This window comes from Ochotona curzoniae, unplaced genomic scaffold (genome assembly GCF_017591425.1).
Source record: "Ochotona curzoniae isolate NIBS_2020 unplaced genomic scaffold, NIBS_Ocur_1.0 contig_1, whole genome shotgun sequence".
Lineage (NCBI taxonomy): Eukaryota > Metazoa > Chordata > Mammalia > Lagomorpha > Ochotonidae > Ochotona > Ochotona curzoniae.
This window is the reverse complement of record NW_024464918.1, coordinates 39,920,149-39,947,070: the sequence shown is the minus strand read 5'-3', so window position 1 is coordinate 39,947,070 and position 26,922 is coordinate 39,920,149. Positions and strand designations below refer to the sequence as shown.

Below are 26,922 nucleotides of genomic sequence, written 5' to 3'. Positions count from 1 at the left end.
AATAAATAACTCATTAAGAAATGTTGGGGGGGGGCCCGGTGCAGTGGCCTAGTGGCTAAAGTTCTCGCCTTGAAAACGCTGGGATCCCATATGGGTGCAGGGTAGCTTCACTTCCCTTCTGGCTCCCTGCTTGTGGCCTGGAAAGCAGGCGGGATGGCCCAAAGGCTTGGGACCCTGCACCTGTGTGTGGGACTCCATGTGGGTGATCCAGAAGAGGCTCTGGGCTCCTGGCTTCGAAATGGCTCAGCTCCAGCCATTGTGGCCACTTGGGGAGTGAACCATCACATGGAAGATCTTCTCTGTCTCTCCTCCTCTCTGTATATCTGCCTTTCCAATAAAAAAAAAGGGCTCCATTATTAAGGATGAGGCACGAACATATGGCTGAGTCCCTGTTTATGGCATTTAGAATATCCAAAATGAGGACACTGGGACATGGGTGCAAAGTGATTTCCCAGGCAAAGGGAACTCACCAGGCTTTCCCCAACAGAAACAGCTCATTTCCCATTTCAACAGGCAAGCGGTGAGGCAGTGGCACAGTCCCTGTGCTTGGCAGTCAGCAGCTTGTGAGGAGATTGGCGCTCCAGTTTGGTTAGGACATGCTCTCCATGTCTCAGAGAGAGGTGGGCCCCTGCTTCATGCTGAGGTCTCAGGGGCCTCAGTAAGTCTCGGGCTGTACAGAACTCCATCAAGCCCAAGCCGGAACTGTTGTCCCGCCAGGGCCTTTGCTTTCCTAGAAGGCTGAACGAGCACAGCATTCTGGGGACCATCCAAACCCAGCTGGCACAGCTGTGGGGCCTCCGTGGTTCCCGGTAGCAAGTGCAGTCAGCATATTCCCGGGGGCCCTCCAGATACAGAGCTCTACCTTGATGGGCAAGCCGGAAAGCCCGTCAGTGAGCAAGCAAGCCAGTTTTGCTTCCCAAAGTCTTGCGAAAGCTCCTTAGAGCATGTGAAGAAAATAAAGACGAGTCAGGGCCAAGTGGCAGCTGAAGGCACAACTCAAGAAACTTGGTATTAGCCAGGGTCGCAAGCTAGTGGTGCTTCCAATTGTGCCAATAAACAGGAAATGTGCTGAACCTTGGCTATCAGTGGGAAAGGGCCCCCAGCCCGCTGGCCACCCATGCTGCAAGGTTGCCTCAGCTCGGTCGGGGTTGCTGAACCTAGCTAGATGCCCTGCTGGCGAGTATTGGACTCTCAACTTAGGGCAGATGAAAGCCACTTTCTAGGGGAAGTGTTGCCCTGCCCAGGTCCCCAGGAAGTCTGACCTCCTGGAGAGCTGTCCAGGGTGCGGGCTGCGAGGGTTTCGGCCTGACCTTGAGTGATCTACCACAAGGCCTTGACCTGGAGAGGGAAGGTACACGCCTACAGCAGTTACACTTCCTCACAAGGTCAAGGTCAAAGACCGGGCAATATTTCAAGGCCCCCTTGGAAACCACCCACATGTCTTTTTTAGATGACAAACAGTGAGTAAGGATCAAGGAAGTTGTTTGGCGGGAGCCAACTTGGTCACCCACCGACAGTGGAATGTTTCCTTCCCACTAGAGACCCAGAACTAACCCAGCCCATCCACCTGAGCCCTGCCCACTGAGAGAGGCAGGGCAGCCAGTAAAAAGTGCCCTGGAGTGGAAATCAGAAAACGCCAACAAGTGGTCCTGCCTGTTAATTCTCTCTTGCACTCAGATTCCTTATCCATAAAGGGATGGGGGCGTCTCTATCGCCACAGTCCCCACTCAACTTCACATCTTCCGTTGTTTTTTGAACTCCGTGAAATGAGCTCTAGAGGCCTGACTGCTGGGAATGTAAATGACAAGGCTGCCTAGCTCTCAAGAGAAACTTTACGTTCAAAATGAAAGTGAAGAATAGGAAAGAAAGAACAGCAGGAGAGTTTCTTCAATTTGAAACTCTCTTTGGTCTCAAGAATAGCAGAGTAATGAGTACAGACGCTTGGGAGGAATAGAAAAGTACATGCTGCAAAACAGGAAATCCATTCTTGGTTGGCTGCCAAAAGGGCCATGAGCTGGTAAAAAGTCAGCTTGGGCTCAATTTTTAGTTTCTGAAAGCTAACAAAGCCCTCACCCACATGCTCAAATTAGTGAGACCCATTAAATGAACTCAACATTGCCAGCCCGGATTGTTACTGAGACTGCTTCAGGTCTGCCTCTGAGCCCACGAGGGCTGCACTGTGGCCACACCAGCCGCGTTGTCCTTGCGGCCTGCCACCTCCCTGGACCCACTCAGTATAATGGTCATACACGGCTTTATTTGGACAGCGTTAGCTTTCCGCACAGTGTATCATTCTTGAATTTGGAAGGAACCTAACTGAAGCCCCTGGGCCTGCTCCGGCACCCTGGCCACGCAGGCACTCAAACAGCGATGAATGGCTCGGAGAAGTTACTCACCAGTCTCTTCTGACATCTCAAAACCACAAGGCAGTGTGTATCTAGGCCAACACTGCAAACTCCATCTTTAATAAGAGAAACAGATGCTTACAAAAATGAGCTTTAGAAACAACAAACTCGGGTTCCTATAGAAAGCAGAAAATAATTTATTCCAAAAGATGGTAGAAATTTGTTAATCCTGAAAATAGAGTGTATTGTAAAAAGGCTGGGCAACTCTTCCCTCGGAATCTGCCCCTACTGTCTGCCCTCATTGAGACTTATTGATCCTGTAGCCATTTCAAGCTCTCAGCTGGTTCCAGGAGGTGAGGTGGCAGGGCTCAAAAGCCTGCAGATTCCGAGGTGACAGTTGCAGATCTCCTCAGAGGAATAGCACCTCGCAGCTCAGGAGAGAGCGTGAGCATCTTGTGGAGTCGGCACAGTTGAGGTTGAGTAGGAAGGAACGTATTTCATCAAAGTGTAAAAGAAGGTGAAGAGAAAAAATACTGCACCAGAGATTGAGACACTGAGAGGTGGTTTGGACGTTTAAGGCGGCTGGTGCCTCGAACAGGCGAGTGGAAGGCAGCGGTTTGCATCTCGAGGTCATTCAGCAACTAGACCGCATTCTGTGACCTACAAAACAAAAACAGTTTGATCACTGGGCCTCAAACCTTCGGGGCGGAGAAGGGAAGGAGCAAACATTGAACATCAAGGAAGCTAATCAGGCTAGTCCTTTTACCCGGGGCAGGGGGAAAAAGTGGCTTCCTTTACCAGGCAAGTCTGGACAGCCTTTGCAGGGCTATGACAAGAGCTCCACTTACAAGGATGGCCCCAGAGTGAGGCGTGAAGGCAGACAGCCGTTAGGGAAGGCAAGAAACATGAAGCTGACTCAGACTCCTGGTAATTTTCCCTTCCGCTCTTCCACGGCTTGCAGAGCGAGGGCTCCAGAGGGGCAGAGAGCGAGGGTTCCAGAGGGGCAGAGAGCGAGGGTTCCAGAGGGGCAGAGAGCGAGGGTTCCAGAGGGGGAGAGAGCGAGGGTTCCAGAGGGGGAGAGAGCGAGGGCTCCAGAGGGGCACACAGAGATATGGCTCCAGAGGGGCAGAGAGCGAGGGCTCTAGATGGGCAGAGAGCCCTCGCTCCAGAGGAGCAGGCTTCCTGACTCATCCGGGACTCAAGCAGGCTGCTCCTCATTTGTGCCCCCTACAAACTACAGGTGACAAGTGACAACTTCTAGTTGAGAGCCACAACAACACCCTTGCAAAGGAAGCAAATATTTAAAAGCATATCTAGACCCGTGGAACTGCTCACAGGATCACACAACTTCCTTTACACAAACTTTATGATATAGTATCTAAAAAAGAAAGTCACATATGCCATATGCTAGTTTTGGAATGAAAAGCCCACTTAGGAGGAAGAAATAAAAGTTAAAGATTTTCCCTCACAGGCCATTTCCACATAAGACTTGAGTTGGCTGATAAACCACGCTGAGGGACAGGTGTCTACCTCAGCAGTTAAGACACTGTGTAGGACACCCGCATCAGATGAAGCAGCTAGGTTCAAGGTCTGAGCTCCACTTCTGATCCAGCTCCCTGCTAATGTGCATCCCGGGCAGCAGCGCAGGCAGCTCCAGTATGTGGCTCCCTGCTGCCAAGTGTGCACTGTTTCTGAACCCTGCCCTCAGTCCGGCCCAGCCCTGGCTGCTACAGTACTCGGGGAGCAAACCAGCAGATGGAAAATCTGTCTCCAAAAATAATACACGAATTAACTAACCATTATCTTTAAAGAAGAGGTAATCTTTAAAAAAGACTTATTCATTTTTATTGGAAAGTCAGATTTACAGAGAGAAGGAGACAGAAAGATCTTCCATCTGCTGGTTCACTCCCCAAGTGGCCACAACATCCAAAGCCGTGGTCAGAAGCTTCTTCCAGGTCTCCCACATGAGTGCAAGGTCCCAAGGCTTTGGGCCATGCTGCACTGCTTTGCCAAGCCACAAGCAGGGAGCTGGAAGGGAAGTGGAGCAGCAATGGCACCCATATGGGATCCTGGGCATGCAAGGTAAGGACTTCAGCCAATAGGCTACTGCACTAGATCCTAATTTTATTAAGATGTATTCATTTTATTTAAAAGGCAGATTTTACAGAGAGTGAAAGAGAAGGGGAGAGAGAAAGAGAGAGAGAGAGAGGCATAGAGAGGATTCTTCCATCTGCTGGTTTATTCCCTAAATGATCACAAGAACCACAGATGAGCTGATCTGAAACCAAGAGCCAGGAGCTTCTTTTTGGTCTCCCACGTGCATGCAGAGACCCAAGGACCTGAGCCATCCTCAACTGCTTTCCCAGGCCATGAACAGAGAGCAGTTAGGACTAGAACTGACACTCATATGGGATGTTGGCACTATAGGCAGAGGCTTAGCATACTATGTTACCATGTCAACCCCCTATTTTTGTTTAACATTTATTTTTATTATTTTTATTGTAAAGTGAGATATACAGAGAGGAGGAGAAACAGAGAGGAAGATTTTCCAGCCATTGATTCATTCCGAGTGGCCACAATGGCCAGAGCTGTGCCAATCCGAAGCCAAGAGCCTCTTCCGGGTCTCCCACGCAGGTGCAGGGCCCCAAGGCTTTGGGCTGTCCTTGACTGCTTTGCCAGGCCACTAGCAGGGAGCTGGATGGGACATGAACCGGTGCCCATATGGGATCCTGGCGTGGATAAAACCATGCCAGGCCCCTAACCAGTTTTTAAAAATCTAGATATGACAGGTTTTGTTTGACTGATGGTCAAACAGCTGTAAACACTGGCCCTTTAATTTTTCAATTCAACAGGTTACAACCAAGAGACTCCACAGCTTGGTACATAGAACAGGCCCAGGCCCAAGGTCCCAGAGTAACCAGAAGTGGATAAGAGCTGGAGGTTCGGTTGTACAGGTGCAAACTGGGCAGGCCGAGTGCACTGGAGGCAGGACACCACAACACGTGCTCCAGCCAGGACTGCTCTTCCTCATGTCCCAGACATTACCACCAAGCCAAGGAGTGGCCACCCCCAGGGCAACCTGTTCCTACCGTTCGGCGTTCGGAAAACCTCTTACTCCATGTGACTGTGATGGTGTCGGTTCCCCTCCGCAGGCCTGCAGAAGAGCCCCTCTGGACGAAGCTGGGGTGCAGCACATGGGATATTTTCTTTGAGAACTGAGCCTGTGAATCCACAAGCTTTGTGTGCCCATGTTACAGGAACGCCATACTGCTTAGACTTCCTCTGCAGGCAGGTCTTTTTGAACACAACACCATGAAGGCAAAGACGGGTCTTAATGTTTGAGCAACCATGTACCCAGGGAGTTATTTTAACTCAAGCTCCATGACACCGGTTTTAAAAAATGGAGTAATGCCAGTGTTGCGGCACAGTGGTTAAATGACTGCTTAGGTCACCCACCGTCAGAGAGCTTAGAGATCTGAGTACTGGCTACGTGTCTAATTCTAGGATCCTGCTAACGTGCACCCTGGAAGGCAGCAGTGATGGCCACCTCAGTGGGAACCCTGAGTGAAGTGCCAGGCTCCTGGCTTCAGCCTGGCCCAGCTCCAGCCGTGGAGGGCATTCAGAAGGTGAACCAGTAAGACGGAAGATTAGATCTCTCATTCTTTGGCTCTCTTTCAAACAAATAAGCATTATGTTAAATAGCATGGTCCTGAGGATTGATTTTTTAAAAATTTTTATTTTGAGTTTTTCAATTATGTGATACAATTGCATACAGACTGGGATTCCACTCCCTGACAGATTTTCCCTATTTTGCTACAATGATATATTCCTTTGTAAGGAATCATAATTCCATCAGTCTCTTAAGTGTACCCCGACACTGCTGGTACAGACAGCGTCAGACAGTCGAGCATCCGCCAGGCAATCACCTCTGTCTCAGGGTGGGCCTGGGCAACTCCGTGGAAGGTTGAGCCCTAACTTTGTAAACTGAAGAAATCAGACATTAACTAGATAAAACTGAGAATGAATAGAAAACCATTAAAGCCAGAACCCAAACATCTGTTCAGGGAAAGGCAAGGAAATGTATTTCTTCAACATTATTATTATTATTTCTTTTTATTTAAAAGGAAGATTCTACACACAGAGAAGGAGAAACAGAAAAACATCTTCCACTCACTGGTTCACTCCCCAAATGGCCAAGATGACCAGAGCTGAGCTGCTCTGAAGCCAGGAGCTTCTCTTGGGTCTCCCACATGGGCACAGAGGCGCAAGAACATGAGCCATCCTCTGCTGCTTTCCCAGGTCACATGCAGGATGGAAGAAATCACTTGGAAACAAGGTGGGCAAGAAGTGCAGGGATTTACCCACTGGGCATGGAGACAGAAAGGCTCAGGAAGCATTCAGAGTGAATGGGGGACCTGAGGCAAGACAGGAAAGGAATGGTCGCAGGGTGCTGCTGACTAATCTGCAGTCAAAACTGACCAGTGAGTCCCGTGCAGTAGCCTAGTGGCCAAAGTCCTTGCCCTGCATGGACCAGGATCCCATACAGGCACTGGTTCATATCCCAGCTACTCTACTTCTCATCCAGTTCCCTGCTTGTGGCCTGGGAAGGCAGTCAAGGACAACCCAAAACCTTGGGACCCTGTACTTGCATGGGAGACCTGGAAGAGGCTCTGGGCTCCTGGCTTCGGATTGGCTCAGCTCCGGCTGTTGTGGCCACTTGGGGAGTGAAGCAGTAGATGGAAGGTCTTTCTCTCGGTCTCTCCTTTTCTTGGTAAACCTGACTTTCCAATAAAAATAATAAATATCTTTTGAAAATTAAAACAAAAACAAAAAAATAAATCTTTTAAAAATTAAAAAAAAAAAGCAAAAACAAAACCAAAAAAACCCCGACCAGTGCGATAGGGTGTGAAACGCCATGCAAAGCTAATTAGGTCAAGAGCACGAGACAGCAGGTCTGAGAAGGGTGGCTTATAGAGGCGTGCAGACAGCAGCCAGGCTGTGAGGTGGGCTGCAAAGACCCTGCCGGCCCAGGGAGATGGGTGGCTCTTGGGACACTCGAGTGACCCTGCCAAAGGCTGGGTGCTTCCCTTTTACATGGCAATATCAAGGGACAGGCGGCCACTAGAATCAAGGCCCGTGGGTGCAACTCCTGAAGTGATGGTGGCGGGCAAGGATGTTCCGGCAGTGCTATGTCGGCAAGCAACAGGGCCGTGGTGTTCCGCAGACCCAGGGAGAGCTTATGAGGAGTCACTGCCATGGGTCACAGCTACAGTGAGCTGGGTCAGAAACTAGAATGGCCTGAAGAAGAGGCGACAAGAAGGGCAGACTGGAGTGACACAGCACCGACAACAGGAACCGAGGACATGGAGACAGGTTCTTCGGGAGGTCCTGACCCCAGGGAGTGGGGGAAAGTGGAGACTGAGAATTAAACTGGACACGCAGCTGAGTCCAGAATGGCAGCCACACACCCAGCCGGGCAGGCCACTGTGAGAGATGCACATTTGCTTTCCGAACACACTGTACTGTTCAACTTTCCCCAAAGCTGGCCGAACTTCCACCTCCCAGCGGGTCACAACTCCCCACAGACCTCACAATGTTCTTGCACACCCCTACTTGGTACTATACACCTCGTGAACACTCCAAATATTTTTGGAATGCACAGAAAAACAGCTCCATGGGGGCTGAGACCTCATCACCAATATTCTTCATTCCTCTCCTATTCCAGGCTTCATCCTAAAATAGAATTTTTCTCCTTTAGGGAGGATTGTGGTCAACCATACACGCTCACTGACCACACAACAATGATGTGGTTAACCATCTGACTTTGAGAACGCTGGCTCGGCAGCCAAGTTCACCCATGGGATTCCACAGTAGCTTCCCACTCCCCAAGGCTACGGCAAAGCAAACCCTGGCAGCAGGGCAGCCTTGCCGTCAGAGGCCCAGCTACGTCGTCAGGGTCGTACTCGGCAGTCTCGGGCAAGCAGACCAGGGTGCGGGGCAGCCAGTTCGTGCTGCGGACCAGACCGTAAATGTTAGGAACTTGTCTGTCTGGTCAACAGAGGCATCAGACTGAAAAGAACAGGGAAATGGAGTCTCTTCAGATCTACCCACCCAGTGTTATTTGGGGTCAAAGGGTCCAACTCTCTTATGATGAAGGAAGGAAACGAAGCTCGGAGAAGTGAAAGGCAATGTGGAACCAGAGCCAACAGAGACTGGAAGTTCTCAGCTTTGCTTTTATTTTGAAGATTTTTTTTTTTTTTTTTTTTGGTAAGGCAGAATGATAGAGGGAGTGACAAAGAGAGACAAAGAGAAAGATGAAGCTTTGATCCAAATGGCCACAAACAGCCAGGCTGAAGCTAGGAACTCCACCGGGGTCTCTCTCCTGACAGAGGCTGGGGCACCCAGGCCATCTGCTGCCTGCCTGGTTGCATTAGCAGGAAACTCAATCAGAAGTAGAGCAGCAGGCCCGGTATGGTAGCCTAGTGGCTAAAGTGATAGCTTGCATGTGATAGTTTGCAAAAATTATTTCTTTAACCCAGAAATTCCATTTTCAAGGACTCTACTCATTATTGACAGAAACGCAAAACTACATGTGCAAAGGATAGCACTGTGCCTTTAACACTAACAGCACAAGACTGGAAACAACTCCAAATAATCGGAATAATTAAATTTAGGCTATGCTGCTCAATGGATAGAGTCACTGGATGAGACTGAATGACAACTTTACCACTGAGGGGACCAGGGTATGGGCAGCTGCACCCACAGACTGGCACAGCACCACATAAACAGCAAAGCAGGCGCCACGTACAGTGCTCAGGTGTCAGCTGAAAAGCACTCTTGCCATGCAAGCAAGTCCTGGATCTAGCTAACCTTAAGCACTGACTTCCAGGTAACAAAATAAGGGAGGCGAAGGGACAAATTCAGTGACAGACTTCCTGCTCGGCCAGAGAATAAATCTGTCCGCATAAATACCGACCTCCAAACCTAATAAGAGCTACAACTTTAAGATCAGTTTTCCATCTGAAGCATTCCAAAATGTTCTTCTAAGTCTGCCTTCCACTTGCATAAGGTCCATGCACACACAGTCACTTTTCTGACCAGTGCCTCAAAGACTGCACGCAAGCTTAACTTCGTAACTGAGGTTATTTTTAAAGGCCAAGTGACAGTAGCATTTAAAAGAATCTAAAATTCCAGCTATGTGTATGTGCCCTTCAGATCCCCTGGCCTTCTGTGCCAGCCCTGCTACTTGCTAGAATGGCCATGACATTCTGAGACAAACTCAAGGGCAACTCTGGCTGACAGACACACACGACAGGGATGCGCAAGGTCAGGGGAAGGCGGTCACCTCAGGGTCGGTGCTCGGCACACGGTGTCTCCTTCTCAAGGCCAGTGATACTTCAGATACCAGATGGTCTCGTTCTTCAACTGCGGTCCAAAAAGAGGGTTAAGCTGGGCCAGAATCGCAATCAGCCAACTGGAAGGATGAACAGAAAGGGAACAAGAACAACACGCGGTGAGACCCACACCGGAGCGCTGAAAGGTTATGTGAGCAGAACCTTAACTCTGCCCCTTTGGGACCAAAGGTTCAATACAAACTCTGCTAGAGAGAGCTTGTCTCCTGAGCAAACGTTCTGCAGGAGCTAGCCCTGCCTTCGCTCTGTGATGCGGCCCCAGCGCAGTGAGGCTTCAGCTCAGGGTCCCTCTGCCTTTTTCTCTCACAACCCTATTACCTTCCTAGGTGTCAGTGCATCTGCACTCATGATACCTTTACCTCCAACTATGTTCATCTGCCCTTGACTTCAAGGCTCAGGTCTTACTTATTTTTATAGTTTTTGCAAATGGTGAGACCCACAATCTATGTGACAGCCCCATTTGTAGTACCACAGTCAAGGTCCAATTTCAGTTCATCTTCTTCCAAGTAAACCAGGAGTAGAGAACATGGTTTCCTGCCAAGGATCATTTCGACATTTAAAAACATCCTTCACAGGTCACAGAAGATGATCAGCTTGAAAATTCACCTGACAGAGGTTTACTGAACTTCAGGTCCTGGCTAGGGGACCAGACGATTGTGAAGGCTGTTCCCGTAATCACCAGCACCACTCGGTGGGCCCCACGGCAGCTGAACCCGAAGGGCACGTCCCTGCCCCTGCTTCCTTTGGTTTCCCTGTATTGGAGACTACTGATGGAGGAGAGACCAAGGTGGCATGGCTTGCCTCAGGATTGGATGTGAGAAACAGCACAACAGTATTTTTTTTTTCTGATTTTGCTCATAAAATTCTGAATACATATTTTTCTATCTGACATAATAACTCACAGACCCAATAAAGTTTGAAAGTTACTAAGTGAAGAGCAAAAACACATGATGCAAAATGTTTGGCTATTCAAACCATTCCCTTTTGCTTACCAAACAGATATTTAAGGAGCACCCATTGTAAGCCCAGGCACACAATGCAGAAGATGAAATGCCACTATCTAACAGAACGCCAGAGAATAGGAGCTATGAAGGAAATAAGGCAGAGAGAAGGAATAGAAATGGCTGGTGTGGCTTATTACTTCGACAGCATGGTCTGCGAAGGAGTAACACTTGAGTGGACACCAGCATGAAGCAGCACAAACATGGTTTAGCTCCTATCAGAAATAAATATGTGGTTAGAACTTCTCTCCTGGGCTGGGGAGGACATGGAATTTGTGATCAACCAACGAGGTCGGCCTCCATGTGCCATGTGTTCTGGGAGAACAGCCTGACACCCCCATCCCCGCTGCAGGCTGCAGGGAAGAGCTTCCTGCAGAAAAGATGAGGTGTCACGCGCAGCCTGCAGCAAGCGGGGAATGAGCCGAATCCAACCGAGCCTCTCTCTCCCTGGATCTCGGCCCTTCTATCTGTTGCCATTTTTAGAACTCTTCCAATCAGAAGCTCAAAAGGCTGCCAATGGGGAAGGGCTCTAAGAGCGGCAGTTAGAGGCAGCTTGGGACACCCCATTCCGTATCAGAACATCTGTGCTTTGCCTTGGTTCAGTTTTCTGCCCCCATGCACTCCAGGAAGCTGCAAGTGCACGGCTCAAGTCAGTTGGGCCCTGGCTACCCATGCGGGAGACCCAGCTGCCGTTCTGTCTCCCGACTTTGGCCCAGCCAGCCCAGGGTCCCGCAGTGGACAGGAGATCTCAGTGTCCATTTCTCTCTGTCTGTCATTCTGCTTTGCAGAGAAGAGACGGCTGGCATGTGAACCGACGCAGCAGCACAAGTTGGTGCTTCCAGGAAGGCACTCACCCTCCCTGCCCCACAAAAGGTGGTTTTTGTGGCAGGAAACATGACACCTGAAGAAATCAGGCTGAGACAGAGCTCTCAAGCTGCCTGACTTGATAAACAAAAAAAGCAGCTTCAGATGACTCTCTGGAGAGAGCGATGCATATTCACTATAAACACGATTTGAAGACTCGTCACTGAAATGTTACATGGGCTGGTATCACCCGGGAAGAGGAGGAGCCGGCCCAAGCAGGCGCACTGAGCAGGTCTGAGGCTGTGGTCAGCGCTCAGGGTGCAGGGCTGAAGAGTCATGGAAAATTCCACCCAAACCCAGGATTTCCCCAATCCCAGCAGGCAACACTGGCTGCCTGCAGAAACAGTGGCTGTACTTTTTTAAAAAAAATTTTTAAGAGACTGAGATAACTGGCTCATACTCAGAAATGGGAAATAAAAACTGAAACCAGTCCCTGCCTCCCTTTGTCATGAAGACTGTACACTATGAAAGAAAAGTGCCACCTCCCAGTGGCTCGTAGGATGCCGCGGAGGAGACGCTGACAACCACTGTTGCACAGCGTAACCTCCAGACAGCTTTCACTTAAGGAAACTGAGGCAGGGAGGGGGCCGTGTGGCTTCGTCCCTGGTCCCAATACTGATTAGGTAGGAGTAGTCCCAGAGCAGAAACCAGGCCAACTTAAACACTGCGCCACCACCCCCTGCCCCCGGCCCTGCCACGCCACCCATAAAAAGTGACCCTTGGTAATACCTCAACTGAGAACATTTCAGAAGGCATCAATTTGGCTAACTTGAAACAGCCGGGAATGAAGGAAATTAGAACTCATCTGCTGACAACCCAGTCCTGGACAAGCCTTTGCCAGTTGCGGTAAAGAAAATCCAGAAATAAAGACGGCTCTGCTTGCTGGCTCAGTATTTGCAAACCTCTTGGATTTAATTTTGCACATTAGCTATCATTAATGTGTCCCATCAAGTGCATAAAAAAAAAATCTCATTCTAGAAAATACCCTCTCAATTCAAGAAAATTCCTTGAGAAACAGCCCAGGCAGGCTCAATTGAAATTTTCACAGAGGAATTTCCCCCTCTGACCAGCGGAGGTCTGTGCCTGCCCTTCTGACTACCTCCTGAGTGAAAATTTCCCTCTAATACTAATAAACATGCAGAGAACTGGAAGGAGAAAAAAAAAAAATCCACCCTGAATTGGTGGAAGTGGGCGGAGGAAGAGGTCCTATTCCAGTGAATCCATTACTTCATGTGTACAAGAAGAGGAACTAAATGTACCCTTCATACTTGCCCAAACTATTCCACAAGTCTTCCCATCCTGCAGGGCAGCCTACCAACCAACCACGTGAGCTGACTGAATCCAGCCCGCAGCCACGAGGCAGCAGTCCTTAGAGAACTGTGGGTCTGGAATGGACCAGAGGTCAAGTCCACATTCTCCATTATAAAGAGAAAACTGGGTCTTAGCAACTTTCATAAGCCCAGAGTGAATCAATGTGGCCAGAATGCGGAGTCCAGGACATCTGAGTACCAGGACAGTGCGCCAGCATTACAGACTGCAATCCCGGGATTCCTTGTTTATCCCACACTCACTCACCAGTGCCGTGTTCTATATCAGATTCTGGTGAAGCAGGAGTCATTCAGCAGCCCATCCCCGGGGGCCTGTGGACCCAGAGAGGCCAACCCTGGCTGGCAGTAGAGCCAGTGAGCTTTGGGAGTGCGGGCACGGGTGCGTTCACTCTACCATCATTCCTGGCCGCTTAGCATGAGCACAGCCCTCGATGGTGAGCACAGACTACGTCCTCCCACAGAGAAGGCTCTGCCCTGCTCAAGCCCTGCTTTGTTCTTCTGTTCCACATGCACATAGCTCATCAGGGAACAATGACATGTGTACTTCCTGGTGACTCACAGATGGAGTGATCGGGGCTTCCCTGTTGGAATGGAGAAGTCCAACCAGGACCTTCCTTCTGATCCACTGTCTCTCCAGCCGGGGCCCTGACAGGGGGTGACCTGCCCCAGCTCCACGGCAATGATCTCACAAGCCCTCTCATCCCAAGCCAGCGACAGAGACGCTTTCAAGGACTGCAGTTTTAGAGCTGGTTTTATAGGGGGATGAACTTCAAAGCTAGCTCACTGAGCATTAGTGGTGTGACCCCAGGTCCTCCACTGTGAGGAGGAGATGACACTCCTCACCTCAAGGGGTCAGAATGAAAGAACCAACGCAAGTGGAGTGCTTCATGCTGGAGCTGCCAGGCAGATAGTGGATAAACCCTCAGCATTCCTTCTGTCTCCATGACACATCTAGCTACAAGCTGCAAATGCGCTACAACCTCTTCACTGTGCAGACAAGTTTCGAATGAAGCGCTGAGTCATTCTTGACTCCCCCTCCTGTGTAGCAGGTGCATATCTTTCTTACGTTGCCGCCCCTTGGTGTACATACTCTGGGGGCCAGTGCCCTGGACAGGACAGTACCTCCTGAGATGAGGATGTTAAATGACACATGACAGTCGGTTTTAATAATTCCTTTGATGAAAATGAGACTCCCCAGGGGACCCTAACCTAATCAGGTGAGGGACAGGACTCTTTCAACCAAAGACATCGGGAGGGCTGGTGTTAGCTAGGAGGTTGTGATTCTCAGCTCAGAAAGCACCCTTCAGCATGTACTCTGGGATAAACAGCTGACTTCTTTCACTTCTGCAGTGGGAGCAGGGCGCTATGCTTTCTCAACAGAGGGAGCTGCAGGGATGTGGCAGGGGTGGGCTGGAGGTCAGGGAGTGGGTGTGAGAGTATTCTTTGAAGCCTGCCCAAGCTGAGGCACAAAACATGGTCCCTCTTTGATCTGGCAGCCCTGACCCGGCCATAACATTTCGGCAGCCTTCTCCACATGCAAACCAGAACTCTTGCACCGCCTACAAACATGTGTTAAAGGCCGCCTGCTACCGGAACACACCCATGCCACAGATTCATTTCTCTTTCATTTAGACTCATTTTTATTGGGAAGGCAGATTTATAGAGAGAAGGAGGGACAGAGAAAGATCTTCCGTCCTCTGCTTCACTCCCCAAGTGGCCTCAAAAGCCGGAGCCAAGTTATTTTGAAGCCAGGAACCAGAAGCTTCTTTCGGGTCTCCTATGTGGGTTCAGGGTCCAAACGCTTTGGGCCGTCCTTGACTGCTTCCCTAGATCATAAGCAGTGAGCTGGACAGGAAGCAGGGCCGCCAAGATTAGAACTGGCGCCCAAATGGGATCATGGCGCTTACAAGGTGAGGACTTTAGCTGCTAAGCTACCATGTCGGGCCTGAGCCAGGAGCTTCTTTTGGGTCTCCTACATGTTTTCAAGGTCCAAGGCTTTGGCCCATCCTCTACTGCTTTCTCAGGTCACAAGTAGGGAGCTGGATGGGAAGTGGAGCAGCCAAGACACAAATTGGCACTCATATGAGATCCCAATACATACAATGTGAGGATTTACCCACTGAGCCCTCGTGCCAGGCTTGGATCAATTTCTCTCTTGTGAAACCCCAGAGAGTGCCCATTGCTTGCCTAGCAACTCCAGACAGCCCCAGTCCGGCCAAGCCAATGACCTTGTCTGCTATTTGCAGACAGCACCATATTTCTGGCAGAGCGCTGAACCCTTTGCAGGCTGGTTCTTCCTTGATGCCCTCCCTCAGCCCTAAGGCAGCATCTTCACAGTTTCCTTGTACTTTACAGTCATCCTTTTGCCACAGTCAGCCACAGTTCTCCATGTTAACTGGCCCCTTTTAGTCTGCCCTGTGGATCCAGACTGCTACAGGGTGACAAAGATGTGATCCAAAGAAGACGCTCCCCTCTAGCTTTAGAGGTAGAGGAGCCCCATGTCCAGGAATGGGGTCACCTCAGGAGCCAAGAGAGGCCCCAGCTATCAGCCAGCAACCAACAGGAATTTAAGGCCCCACAAGGGACTGCATTCTGCCTCCGCCGTGAGTCTAGAAAAGGACTCCACTCCAAATTCTTTGTTTGTTTTATGATAGAGTTTCCTAGGCTCTGGGGTTACTCGAGCCCCTTCCCAAGGTCCTTTCCCTAACACTGATTTCTCCTCTAGTTCTACAATGGGTGCCCTTCATGAGCAGTCACAAGTCCATCGTGCTGTTATTGAAGTGTTTCCTGACAATGTAGGCATGGACAACGTCAGAGAGGACTCCAAATTCTAAACAAGAAGGTGCACATGTGTTGTCCAATGTCCTTACAGCACTCTCCTCTGTGGCCTTTTCACAATCACATGAAGAGGCCCTAATTTCACCAGTTCTCTTTACTTCAAGTTTTGGTTGTGGGGTGGGTGGCCCAGTGGGTTCAGTTGCTATTTGGGACACCCGCATTCCCTATCAAGTGCCTAGGTCAAGACCTAGTACTACCACTTCTGGTCCAGCTCCCTGTTAGTACATTGGGGAAAACAGCAGAAGACGGCCCAAGTGCTCGGGTCCCTTCCACCCACATGGGAGACCTGATTTCAGCCTGGCCTAGTCCTGGATGTCAAGGTCATGTGGGATACGAACCAGCAGATGGAAGATGTCTTTGTGGCTCTCCTTTTGTTACTCTCTGGAATTAAAAAATAAAACTTTTTAAAAGATTCACTTTCTTTTTTAAAATTGTTTTTGTTTTTTATTTATGAGGCAGAATCACTGAAAGGGACGGAAAGAGAAAGAGTACTCCTATCTTCTGGTTCTCTCTCCAAATGGCTGCCCCTGAAACCATCTGAAACCAGGAGTCAGGAGCTTCCCCTGTCTCTCATAGCAGCTTTTAAAAGCTCAAAATATGACCTGGTGCAATAGTCTGGTGGCTTATATCTGCTGGGATGCCACATAGGCTCCAGTTCATGTCTTAGCTGCTCTACTTCCTATCCAGCTCCTGGACTGTGCCCTGGGAAAGCAGTTGAGGACAGCCCAAAGCCTTGGGAGTCCACACCCATGTGGGAGACCCAGAAGAAGCTCCTGGATTTTTCCCTCTGTATCTACTCCTCTCTCCTCTCTGTAAATCTGCTTTTCCAATAAACTAACTAAATCTTAAAAAAAAATAAAGCTCAAAATATTCTGGGGTGGATAGGAAAAATACGGGTCTGAAACAAGACTGCCGATTTCTGAAGGTGTTTGACAGGCAATGAAAGTTTATAGCAGTTTTTTGGTTTCTTCTTCTTTTTTTTTTAGATTTATTTAGCAGTTTTACAGAGAGGAGAGACAGAGAGAAAGACCTTCCATCCACTGGCTCACTCCCCAAGTGGTCACAATGGCCAGAGCCGAACTGATCTGAAGCCAAGAGCCAGGAGCTTCTTCTGGGTCTCCCATGTGGGTGCAGAGTTCCAAGGCTCTGGGCCATTCTTTACTGCTTTCTCAGGCCACAAGCAGGGAACTGGATGGGAAGTGGAGCAGACAGGACATGAACCAGCACCCATATGGGAACCCAGCTCAAGCAAGTGAGTATATACCATTGGCCATTGCACCAGGCCCCAGCAGGTTATAAAAGTTCAAAAAATGGGGTGGGGGACAGTGCTGTGGCATAATGCATTAAGCCACTGCCTACAACACTACCATCCACCCCCCAACAAAATAAACAAAAAAACCTCACTAGCACCCCCCCCCCCCATAGACACCAGTTGGAGTCCTGGCTGTTCCAGTTCCGATCCAGCTCCTTACTAACACACCTGAGAAAGCAGCAGAAGATGGCCAAAGTACTTGGGCCCTTGCACTTATGTGGGAGACTTGGAAGGGAAGAAGCTCCTGGCTTCAGCCTGGCCCAGATGGTCATCTGGGTAGTGATCCAGCAGGTACAAGATCTCTCTGTGTCTCTGTCTGTCTCTTTGTAACTCTGACTTTCAAATAAATAAAATAAATCTTTACCCTCCCCCCCCCCAAAAAAAAGTTCAAGAACTGGACCACTGTTAATGGTGTAGTGGGTTAAACTGCAATCTACAATGCTTAAAATGCTGTATCCCACAGGGCTGCCTGTTGGTGTCCTGGCTCTTCCACTTTGGATCCAGCTCCCTGCTAACGGTTGGGAAAATCAGGAGCAGATGGCACAAGTATCTGGGCTCCTGACACCCACATGGCAAACCCAGTAAAAGCTCCTGGTTTAGCACTGGACCAGCCTTGGCTGGTGAAGCAACTTGGGAAGTCAACCAGTGAATGGGACAGTAACCTCTCTTTCTCATTTTCTTCCTCTCTCTTTCCTTCTCTATACTTCTGCCTTTCAAATAAATGTTAAAACAAAAGTTCAAACATGGGTACAATGCTATGGCACAGGAGACCAAATCACCTCCTTGGATTCACATATTCTCTATTAGGATGCCTGAGATCCGGCTGGCATGATGGCTCAACCGGCTAATCCTCCCCTTAAAGACTCGGATTACCATTGGGACCAAATTAGCAGATGGAAGATCTTTCTGTCTCCTTCTCTCTGAAAATCTGCATTTTCAATGAAAACAAATAAATTTTTAAAAGCTGGTTTTAGAGCTCCTCCATGAAGCTGGAGTTGGTTTTTTTTTTTTTTTTAAAGATTTACTTGAATGTCAGATATTCAGAGAGGAGGAGAGACAGAGAGGAAAATTTTCTGTCCATTGATTCACTCCCCAACAGGCCACAATGGGCGGAGCTGCACCAATCTGAAGCCAGGAGCCTAGAGCCTCGTCCAGGTCTCCCACGCAGGTGCAGGGTCCCAAGGCTTTGGGCCGTCCTCAACTACTTTCCCAGGCCACAAGCAGAGAGCTGGAAGGGAAGTGGAGCCGCCACGATTAGAACTGGCGACCATATGGGATCCCAGTGTGTGCAAGGTGAGGACTTTGCCGGAGCTCAAGTCTCATCTCTACTCCAGTCAGCTCCCTGGTAACAGGCTAACGTGCCTGGGAGGCAGCAAGGGAGGGCTCAAGTCCTTCTGCCTGCTGGCCCTATAGGACACCTGCTGGCTAGAGGTCCTGGTGCCTGGTTTCAGCCAGGCAGCCCAGATCTGGCTGTTGCAACCATTTAGGGAATGAACCAGCAGATGGAAGGTCTCTTCTTTTCCCTGTCTCCATCACTTTTCCAAAAAAAGTAAATAAATCTAAAAGGAAAAGAAAAAAAAAAAAAGAGAGAGAGAGAAAGGAGCAGCAGCTGGTGTCCACCACAGAACCGCTTGCTTACTTCCTGGAGGGGAGAAGTCTCCAGAGCTTCCCAGGTCACACAGGGACATGACTCTTCTGTGTGGATTGTTTGTGGTGTGGGAGGAGAAACGGCACTACGGGAATGGCCCGATGGAAGAACCTGCCTGGGAAGTAAACGTAGGGCCTGCTGGGAGGGACGGGCCTCTTTCAGGAAAGACAAACTCAGGGGTGTCTGTTGCTTTGCTCATTCACTGCTACATAGGGGGCTTCAAAACGTTGTGGAAAATAGAATTAAAAGTTGTTTATTTTTTTAATTAAAAAAATGTTTAAGTCTGTAGTTTCCCTGTAACATGCATGTTCCACAAACTTTCAGAATCTTGCCCAAGCCTCTGGTGTGGAGATCCAGTGCCTGGCGGTGCCTGGTGGACCCAAGCCACTCCAGGAAGGCCCAGTGCACACGCTCCACTACAGCCCTGTGAGCAAACCACACATGGGACACAACGAAAAACACCTGCGCATCGTTAATTATCACTGATAACACTTTTACGTTTGTGGTGTTCTCTCTTCTGAGTTTTCATACGCAGCCTTTTATTTAAACACACACACACACACACAACAAAACAAAAAACCAAATACACCCCAAACCTTTTCACAGCACCCTGTAACATGATCACTAAGAGTCAACTAAGGCTTGGAGAAAGTGAAGCAAGTCACTAATAGAACTGCATGAAACCAGATGTTTTTCTACAGAAATTTTTTTTAAGACTTATTTTATTTTTATTGCAAAGTTAGATATTCAGAGAGGAGAGACAGAGAGGAAGATCTCCTATCCACCGGTTCACTCCCCAAGTGACCGCAACAGCTGAGCTGAGCCCATATGGGATCCTGGTACACACAAGGGAAGAACTTTAGCTGCTACGCTACCGTGCCAGGCTCCCTCTACGGAAATTATACAAGAAACCAGATTCTGGGCCCCATCACGATGGTCTAGTGGCTAAATCTTTGACCTATAAGCACTGGGATCCCATTTGGCCGCCAGTTCATTTCCCGGCTGCTCCACTTCCCAGCCAGCTCTCTGCTTGTGGCCTGGGAAGGCAGTTGAGGGTGACCCAAAGCCTTGGGACCCTGCACCCGCGTGGGAGACCCAGAAGAAGGTCCTGGCTCCTGACTTTGGATCAGCTCAGCTCTGACTATTGCAGAATGAAGTCAGATTCTACTGGCAGAATACCTGACTTATCCTCAGCTCAAACAAGTTATGCTGTCTCAGGAGTCTCAAACCTTAAACTACAACACACTGACAAGAGAAAAAACTACCACAAACAGGAGACGGTTGAGAAGTCCCTGAGTGCATTTCAAGCCATGACTTTCTCAGGAAGGCCAGTGTCTGGGTGCACCTTGCTTCACACGAAAGCATACAGCGTCAAACACTGAGGTTCCTAGAAAGATGCAGGCCTGAAAATGGGAATCGAATTCACACCCCAAATATTTTATATACCCTATTTCACAGGGCGTTGCAAAGGCCACCCTAGGGACTCAAGTCTAGACAGGAAGGGAGGAGGACCCACACCTGATGTCAACTGAATCACAAGCAGCGATGTCCGGTTCCACATGCAGCCCAGCCTCCCGTTAACGCACACCTTGGGGGAACGGGAAGTGGCTCAAGGACTTGAATCCCTGTCATCAATGGGGAAGACCAGGGTGGAATTCCAGGCTCTTGGCTTCAGCCTGAGGGCGTTGAGGGGGTAAACAGAAGGTCTCTCTGTCTCTCTCTCTCTGCCTTTCAAATTACATAAAAATAAATCAATAAAAATTTCAAACAGTCCAACTGTAGTTTTCCCACTTTGGGCACTCATGAGGATAAAAGGTAACATTCCATATATATTATCATTTATTACATTATTTACATATACTGAGAAAAAGTTCACTCAACATTTTGTATTATATAAAATATTCAGATAGAGGCAAATTATTATTGTGCTTTGATATAATTTACAAAAAATTACTAATACATTATCCTGATGCTACTTGATATCGCTAGCCTAACATCTATTCATTAGATAAACAAACAAAATGAATGGCTTTTTAAACTTCATAGTGAGACAGTTCAGTGAAATGAATAGACTTAAATATGTAATAATAGTAATACACAAAATAGTACAGTTGCAACTTCCAGCTAATTATAGGTTTAAAATCTGTGCTAATTAAATTACACTAGAATTCCCAGGACACAGTATCTACATATAGTTCTTGCAGAAATAGACTGAAAACTGGAAAAGCCTGGCATTTCTTTCCTTCCTTCCTCTTTCTTTTTTTTTTTTTTTTTAAAGACTTATTTTTTATTAGAAAGGAAGATTTACAGAGAGAAGGATCTTCTACCCACTGATTTACTCCCCGAATGACCACAACGGTCAGAACCGAACCAATCTGAAGCCAGAAGCTCTTCTGGGTCTCCAATGTGGATGCAGGGTCCCAAGGCTTTGGGCCATCCTCCGCTGCTTTCCCAGGCCACAAGCAGGGAGCTGGCTGGGAAGTGGGGTATCTGGGACAGGAACCAGTGTCCATATGGGATCCTGGTGCTTGAAGGGGGAGGATTAGCCAATCAAGCCATTACACTAAGCCCCAAAGCGCAGTATTTTCAACTTGAGCACACTTTAGATATTATATAAGGACAGGCTCCAATGAAACAAATGAATAAATCACATATATTACCAACACCAAGAATCATTATTTAATATTTTAGGGGAAAAAATGACTTATGAGACAACATACTTACAAGAGATAGCAGCACACCGAACAGGTCACCAGCATCGTGATGATAACTCTAAAATAAACAAAAATACCAATGTGAGGTAACTGGCAAAGCAGGCAGGAACTGCACACAGCCTCAGCTCCCTTTGCAGTTAGCACACTGGCACCACTGTGTACCCAGAAAACACTCTCAATTGCACTTAGTAAAGTCTAGGTATGTAACAAGCATTTTTAAAAATTTATTTATTTTTATTGGAAAGTCACATATACAGAGAGAAGAGACAGAGAGGAAGATCTTTCATGCACTGATTCACTCCCCAAGTGACTGCATCGGCCAGAGCTGAGCTGATCCAAAGCCAGGAGCCGGGAGCTCTTCCGGGCCTCCCATGTGGGTGCAGGGTCCCAAGGCTTTGGGCTGTCCTAGATTGCTTTCCCAGGCCACAAGCAGGGAGCTGGATGGGAAGTGGGGCTGCTGTGACACCAATCGGTGCCCATATGGGATCCCAGCACGTGAGAGGTGAGGACTTTAGCTGCTAGACTACTGTACCGAGCCCACAAACGTTAATTTCTAAAAGATTATGAATTAATGCCACAGGTTACATGCCTAACTCACACTCACTTGGAATTAAACATAAAAGTATACAGTGTCACAATGACTGCCATTTATTTTCTAATGGTTCAGTAAAATGCTATACACACATAAACATACACACACGTCGTAAACAGGAGACATGAAAAGGTCAACCTAGGTGGCAATCTATGGCACTCATCTGTTAACTCCCTGCTTCCCTGTATATCTGACAATGTTGATGGCAAAACCTGGCTCACAGCATATTATCCCCTTGTCCACCTTCCACATTTACTGATGAGTGAGTCAAGTTGAAAAACCTTGAAGCTTTCAAAGAATCCATGGCATCTTAAAGAAAAACAGGGGTAGTCAAGAAATCTGACTGCAGTGCCTCATGTGATTTTACGCTGTTGACTTCTGGCTGCAGCGGAGCCACAGGAGCCAGGGGCTGCTGTGAGCCACCCATCATTCATTCACAATTCTCCCTGCCTCCCTAGGCCCTGATAATCTCCTGATCACGCAGCTTTCAGCTTCCTGCTGTGCAGGGTCTCTCAGTGAAGAGAATACACATTAAAGTATTCTTTGTGGCCTATGGAATTATAGCATGAACTTTAAAATAAGGGCCTGGGGAAGTGGCCTAGCAGCTAAAGTTCTTGCCTTGAAAGCTCCAGGAACCCATATGGGCACCGGTTCTAACCCCAGAGGCCCCACTTCCCATCCAGCTCCCTGCTTGTGGCCTGGGAAAGCACTGGAGGACTGCCCAAAGCCTTGGGATCCTGCACCCGTGTGGGAGACCTGGAAGAAGTTCCTTGCTCCTGGCTTTGGATTGGCACAGCACCAGCCATTGTGGTCACTTGGGGAGTGAATTATTGGACGGAAGATCTTTCTCTTTGTCTCTCCTCCTCTCTGTATATCTGACTTTGTGATAAAAATTAAAATAAACCTTAAAAAAAGAAATTTAAAATGAAATAGAAGGGAAAAAATGTTCTTTGTGGAGCTGGAGTTAAACCGCCATTTGGGTCACCTGCATTTCATGCTGGAATGCACGTTCAAGTCCCAGCTCCTCCACTTCTGATACAATTTCCTGCTAATGCACCTGGGAGGCAGCAGGTGGTGGCCCAAGTCCTTGAGTCCTGCCTGTCGCTGTCCTGCAGCGACGGACTTGGTGCACAGAGCCGATAATAACACGCGTGGACCCTGACTGATGGTCAAAGCCGAAGTTTATTAGGAGCATCAGACTTTATACCCTGAGAGTCCTCAGCCGTACTGTTTCCCTCTCTTGATTGGAATTCCTTTTGTTTTGTATATTACACCAGGTGTTTTCATTTACATGCTGTTTATACCAAAGGTAGCTATTTGGTTGTTGTCATGCAAATACTGTCCAATGAACTGCAAACCTGTGCTCCCTGACCTTCCAGGCTCACAATGTCCTCCGACACCTGCCCCCAAGTGCAAGAGCTCCTGGCTCCTGGCTTGGCCTGGAGCCATTTGGGGAGTAAACCAATGAATGGAAAGTATCTCTCTGTAGGTCTTTTTCTGCCATTCTGCCTTTCAAAAACATATTTTTTTAAAGCATTCTTTGGGGTTCAGCATCATGGTGCAGTGGGTTACACTGCTGCTTATGACAGCAGCATCCTGTATCCGGGTGGCGATTTGAGTCCTAGCTGCTCCACTTCCAACCCAGCCCCCTATGGTGCACATGGGGAGGTGGCAGAAGATGTCCCAAGCATGTGGACCCCTGTTACCCACACGGGAGACCCAGATGGAGTTCCGGGCTCTTGATTTTGGTCTGGACCAGCCCTGGCTTTGCAGCCAACTGGAGAGTGAACCAACAGATAGATTTTTTTTTAAGGTCTCTCTCAGGTGAAAGTTCTAAAAGATCTCCCTCTGATTTACAAACAAATCAAACTTCCAAAGGTACCATTTGCTATATCTGTTCTCACAGCTCCTTTACTAGTCTCCCTCAGGAAGTTGTGTGAATTCCCCAAACCAGAAATGCTTTCTTGTATTAACATTCCCCTGACTGATTGCAATGGTTCAGTTCCTTCAAGCATTCCACGGGAGTGTCTTTTCAGGAGCTAACGGGGAACTAGTACTAACTGAGAGCTAATATTTCCATTCTGCAAGGAGGAAATGAGAACATGGAGGAGTGAACTCGATTTGTCCAAGGTCGTGGAGATCCTCCATCCAGGAGCAGTCTTCCAAGGAGACACACAGCTTTAAGACCTGCTCCATCCTGCCAGCACTGGGAAACTTGGGCCCTGCTGTGGAGGCTGGGAAGGGGCCCAGGCAACACAGCACTAACAGATCACCTACTGGGATCGTTACACACGGGCTAGAACTGAGCCCGCCAAAGGGGTTTTCATTACGCAGACAACAGCAGCAGCAGATGCCATGAATGGGGAAAGAATCTGTACACAGTGGTCAACATCACAGGCACATTAATAAACTTTTTTCTAGAGCTGGTGCCAAAGTACAGCAGGCTAATCCTCCAGCCGGGGGTGCTGGCATCCCATATGGTCCTCTTTTGTGTCCTGGCTGCTCCACTTCTCTTCCAGCTCCCTGCTTGTGGCCTGGGAGAGCAGTTGGGCATGGCCCAAAGCTTTGGACCCTGCACCCATGTGGGAGTCCTGGAAGAGGCTCCTGGCTTCTGATTGGTTCAGTTCTGGTTGTTATGGCCACTTGGGAGTGAACCAGCAAATGGAAAATCTCTCTATCCTCTCTTTTGGTGAAGTCTACCTTTCAAATAAAAATAAATGAATCATTTGTTTTAAAGTCCTATTTTCTATTCTACACTTCTGTAGGTACGGGGCTTCCCCCGCTCCCACTGTCCCTTGTAGCTTACATTAATACAGCCCTTCAGCTGTAGTCTCAACTCCAGTGCTCTGCTCTTTCTGTCCATCACGCCACTACAGGTACAAGCAATGGTGGAGAGTCTAGTATCTTGTTGTCAAGGTATATTTAACAGTTTGATTGGGGACCTTCCTTTAAAAATAAAGAAATCTTTTTAAAATGCTTTTTTTGCGTATGCAGACCAGACAAACAAAATTCTCTAACTGCAATAGAAAGGAAAAAAAAAGTCTAATCACATATGGTGAATAACAAACGGACTTAGTAACTCCCACAATTCTGATACTCCTTTATCAACTACTACAAACTGGAAGGGTGACCTCATGTAATTGCTGCAAAGGGAGGAGGGGCGACCTAGTGCTGACTACTGACGAAATTCAATCATTCCTCCTGCTGGGGAAAAAAATCATGATTTATTTATTTATAGGTGAATTCAAGTATCAGGTATAAAGTGTATTCCATAGAGGAAAGAAACGTTTGTTCAGTCACCAAACATATAGGAAGTCATAATATGTCTTTTTCACTTCTCAAGGCAATACCCACTGGGCATTCGTCTGCGGTGTGAAAGCAGGGTCTGGGCACTGGTCAGAGACCGTGTTCCCCACCCCTCCAACTTCCAGCCCACGTGATCTCCAGCTGAGAAAGAATGACTAAACAGCCAAAGAGGAATCACAGAGGCAGTGTGCCAAGGCTTCTTTGAAGACAAGGTTCTACTTTATACATAAACAAATATATATATTCTTTTTACTTTCCAGACAAGCAAAGTTCTAACAAAGAAATCTGCAAACCCAAGCAAATCCACCTTCTTTAGCCAACCCGCACAGAGAGCTGGAGCGCCCTCCCAGGGGTATGACGCAGGGCTTTCTGAACAGCACAGGCTCTTAGGTAATTTAACCCCGCTGCAGACGGGACGCCCACGGGGTGCAAGGCCTGGACCAGCCGGTTCCAGAAGCCGACCAGGCCCGGCCCGCGGGAGGCACGGCTGCAGCCCCCGTATGGGGCTTCAGGAGGCAGGCCTAAAGCGGCGAAAAGTCGACTACGGAAGGACCCCCAACTTCTGGAGTCGACAGAAACTCAAGCTTCGACTGTGCTCTTCCCACACAAGGATCAGGATGAGCAAAACCTCCCTTAAATCTCGTTTCCCCGGAGGGCCCGCCGAAGGTCACCTCCCTCGTGCCGGGGCCGCTGCGATTCGGACGCCGGGACCCTGGGTCGCCCAGGTCCCCGGGGATCGAGGAGGCGGCTGTGGGTGGGGAGACGGCGGGGCACCGGAGCAGGTGCAGGGCTCGGCCCTTCCCGCCCGGGCTGGCCGCGCCGCGTCCCCTCACCCCACAAGGCCGGGCCTCAGCGCACTTACCCCCGGTTAGGACCCTTCGGGATGAACCAGGGCACAAGGAAGCCGACGAAGCCCCAGAACACGCTCATCACGATGAGAGGCACGGTGAGGCCGTGGTACGCCATGCTGTGCGCGGCAGATCCAAGCCCCTGGCCGGCCGCCTCGCTCACGTCCCACCCGGAAGTGTCAACCCGCACCGCGTGACCAGGCGCGCGCGCGGAGCCCCGCCCCCGCGCTCACGTGACCGGCGCTGGCCCCGCCCCCGGGACCGGCTTAGCTGACCGCCGTTCCTTCGCGTCAAAATTTTTATTGATTTCAAAAGGCAGAGTCCCAGCGAGAGAAAGGGAGAAAAGAGAGAGCAAGAGCTTCCTTCTGGGCCAGGCTGGAAGCAGAGCCACGTGCCAGGACCTCTGTTGGGGTCTTCCAAGTGGATGACAGGAACACGGGTCCTTGAGTCATGCCCCATGCTTCCCAAGGTGTCCTTTACCAGGACGCTAGAATAGGAAGTGGAGCCTGGATTAGAGGACGCAGGCCTCCGACAGGGAATGGGGGTGCCTGGAATAGAGGACTCAGGCACCCTTACGGTATGTGGGTGCCCCAGCCGCTGTCCTGCCTTTACTCATATCTTAACAATAATAAACTAGTATTCCAACGAATTCCTGTGTGCCAGGCATGGAGGTATTAGCTACGCATGCACCAGCTCATGTTACACCCCTCGCTA

The 26,922-nt window shown here is 49.0% G+C and overlaps 1 protein-coding gene across 1 annotated transcript; it reads right to left on the bottom strand.

The window, feature by feature from the left end:
• Positions 1–2,518: 2,518 nt before the first annotated feature.
• ATP6V0E1 (ATPase H+ transporting V0 subunit e1) lies at positions 2,519–26,401 on the bottom strand. The gene is made up of 4 exons (XM_040972274.1): positions 26,223–26,401; positions 21,473–21,520; positions 9,691–9,819; positions 2,519–3,005 (listed from the first exon to the last, which is right to left on the bottom strand). Exons 1-3 carry the CDS (start codon positions 26,324–26,326, stop codon positions 9,726–9,728), a joined length of 246 nt encoding a protein of 81 aa, XP_040828208.1. The 5' UTR covers positions 26,327–26,401; the 3' UTR covers positions 2,519–3,005; positions 9,691–9,725.
• Positions 26,402–26,922: the final 521 nt, after the last annotated feature.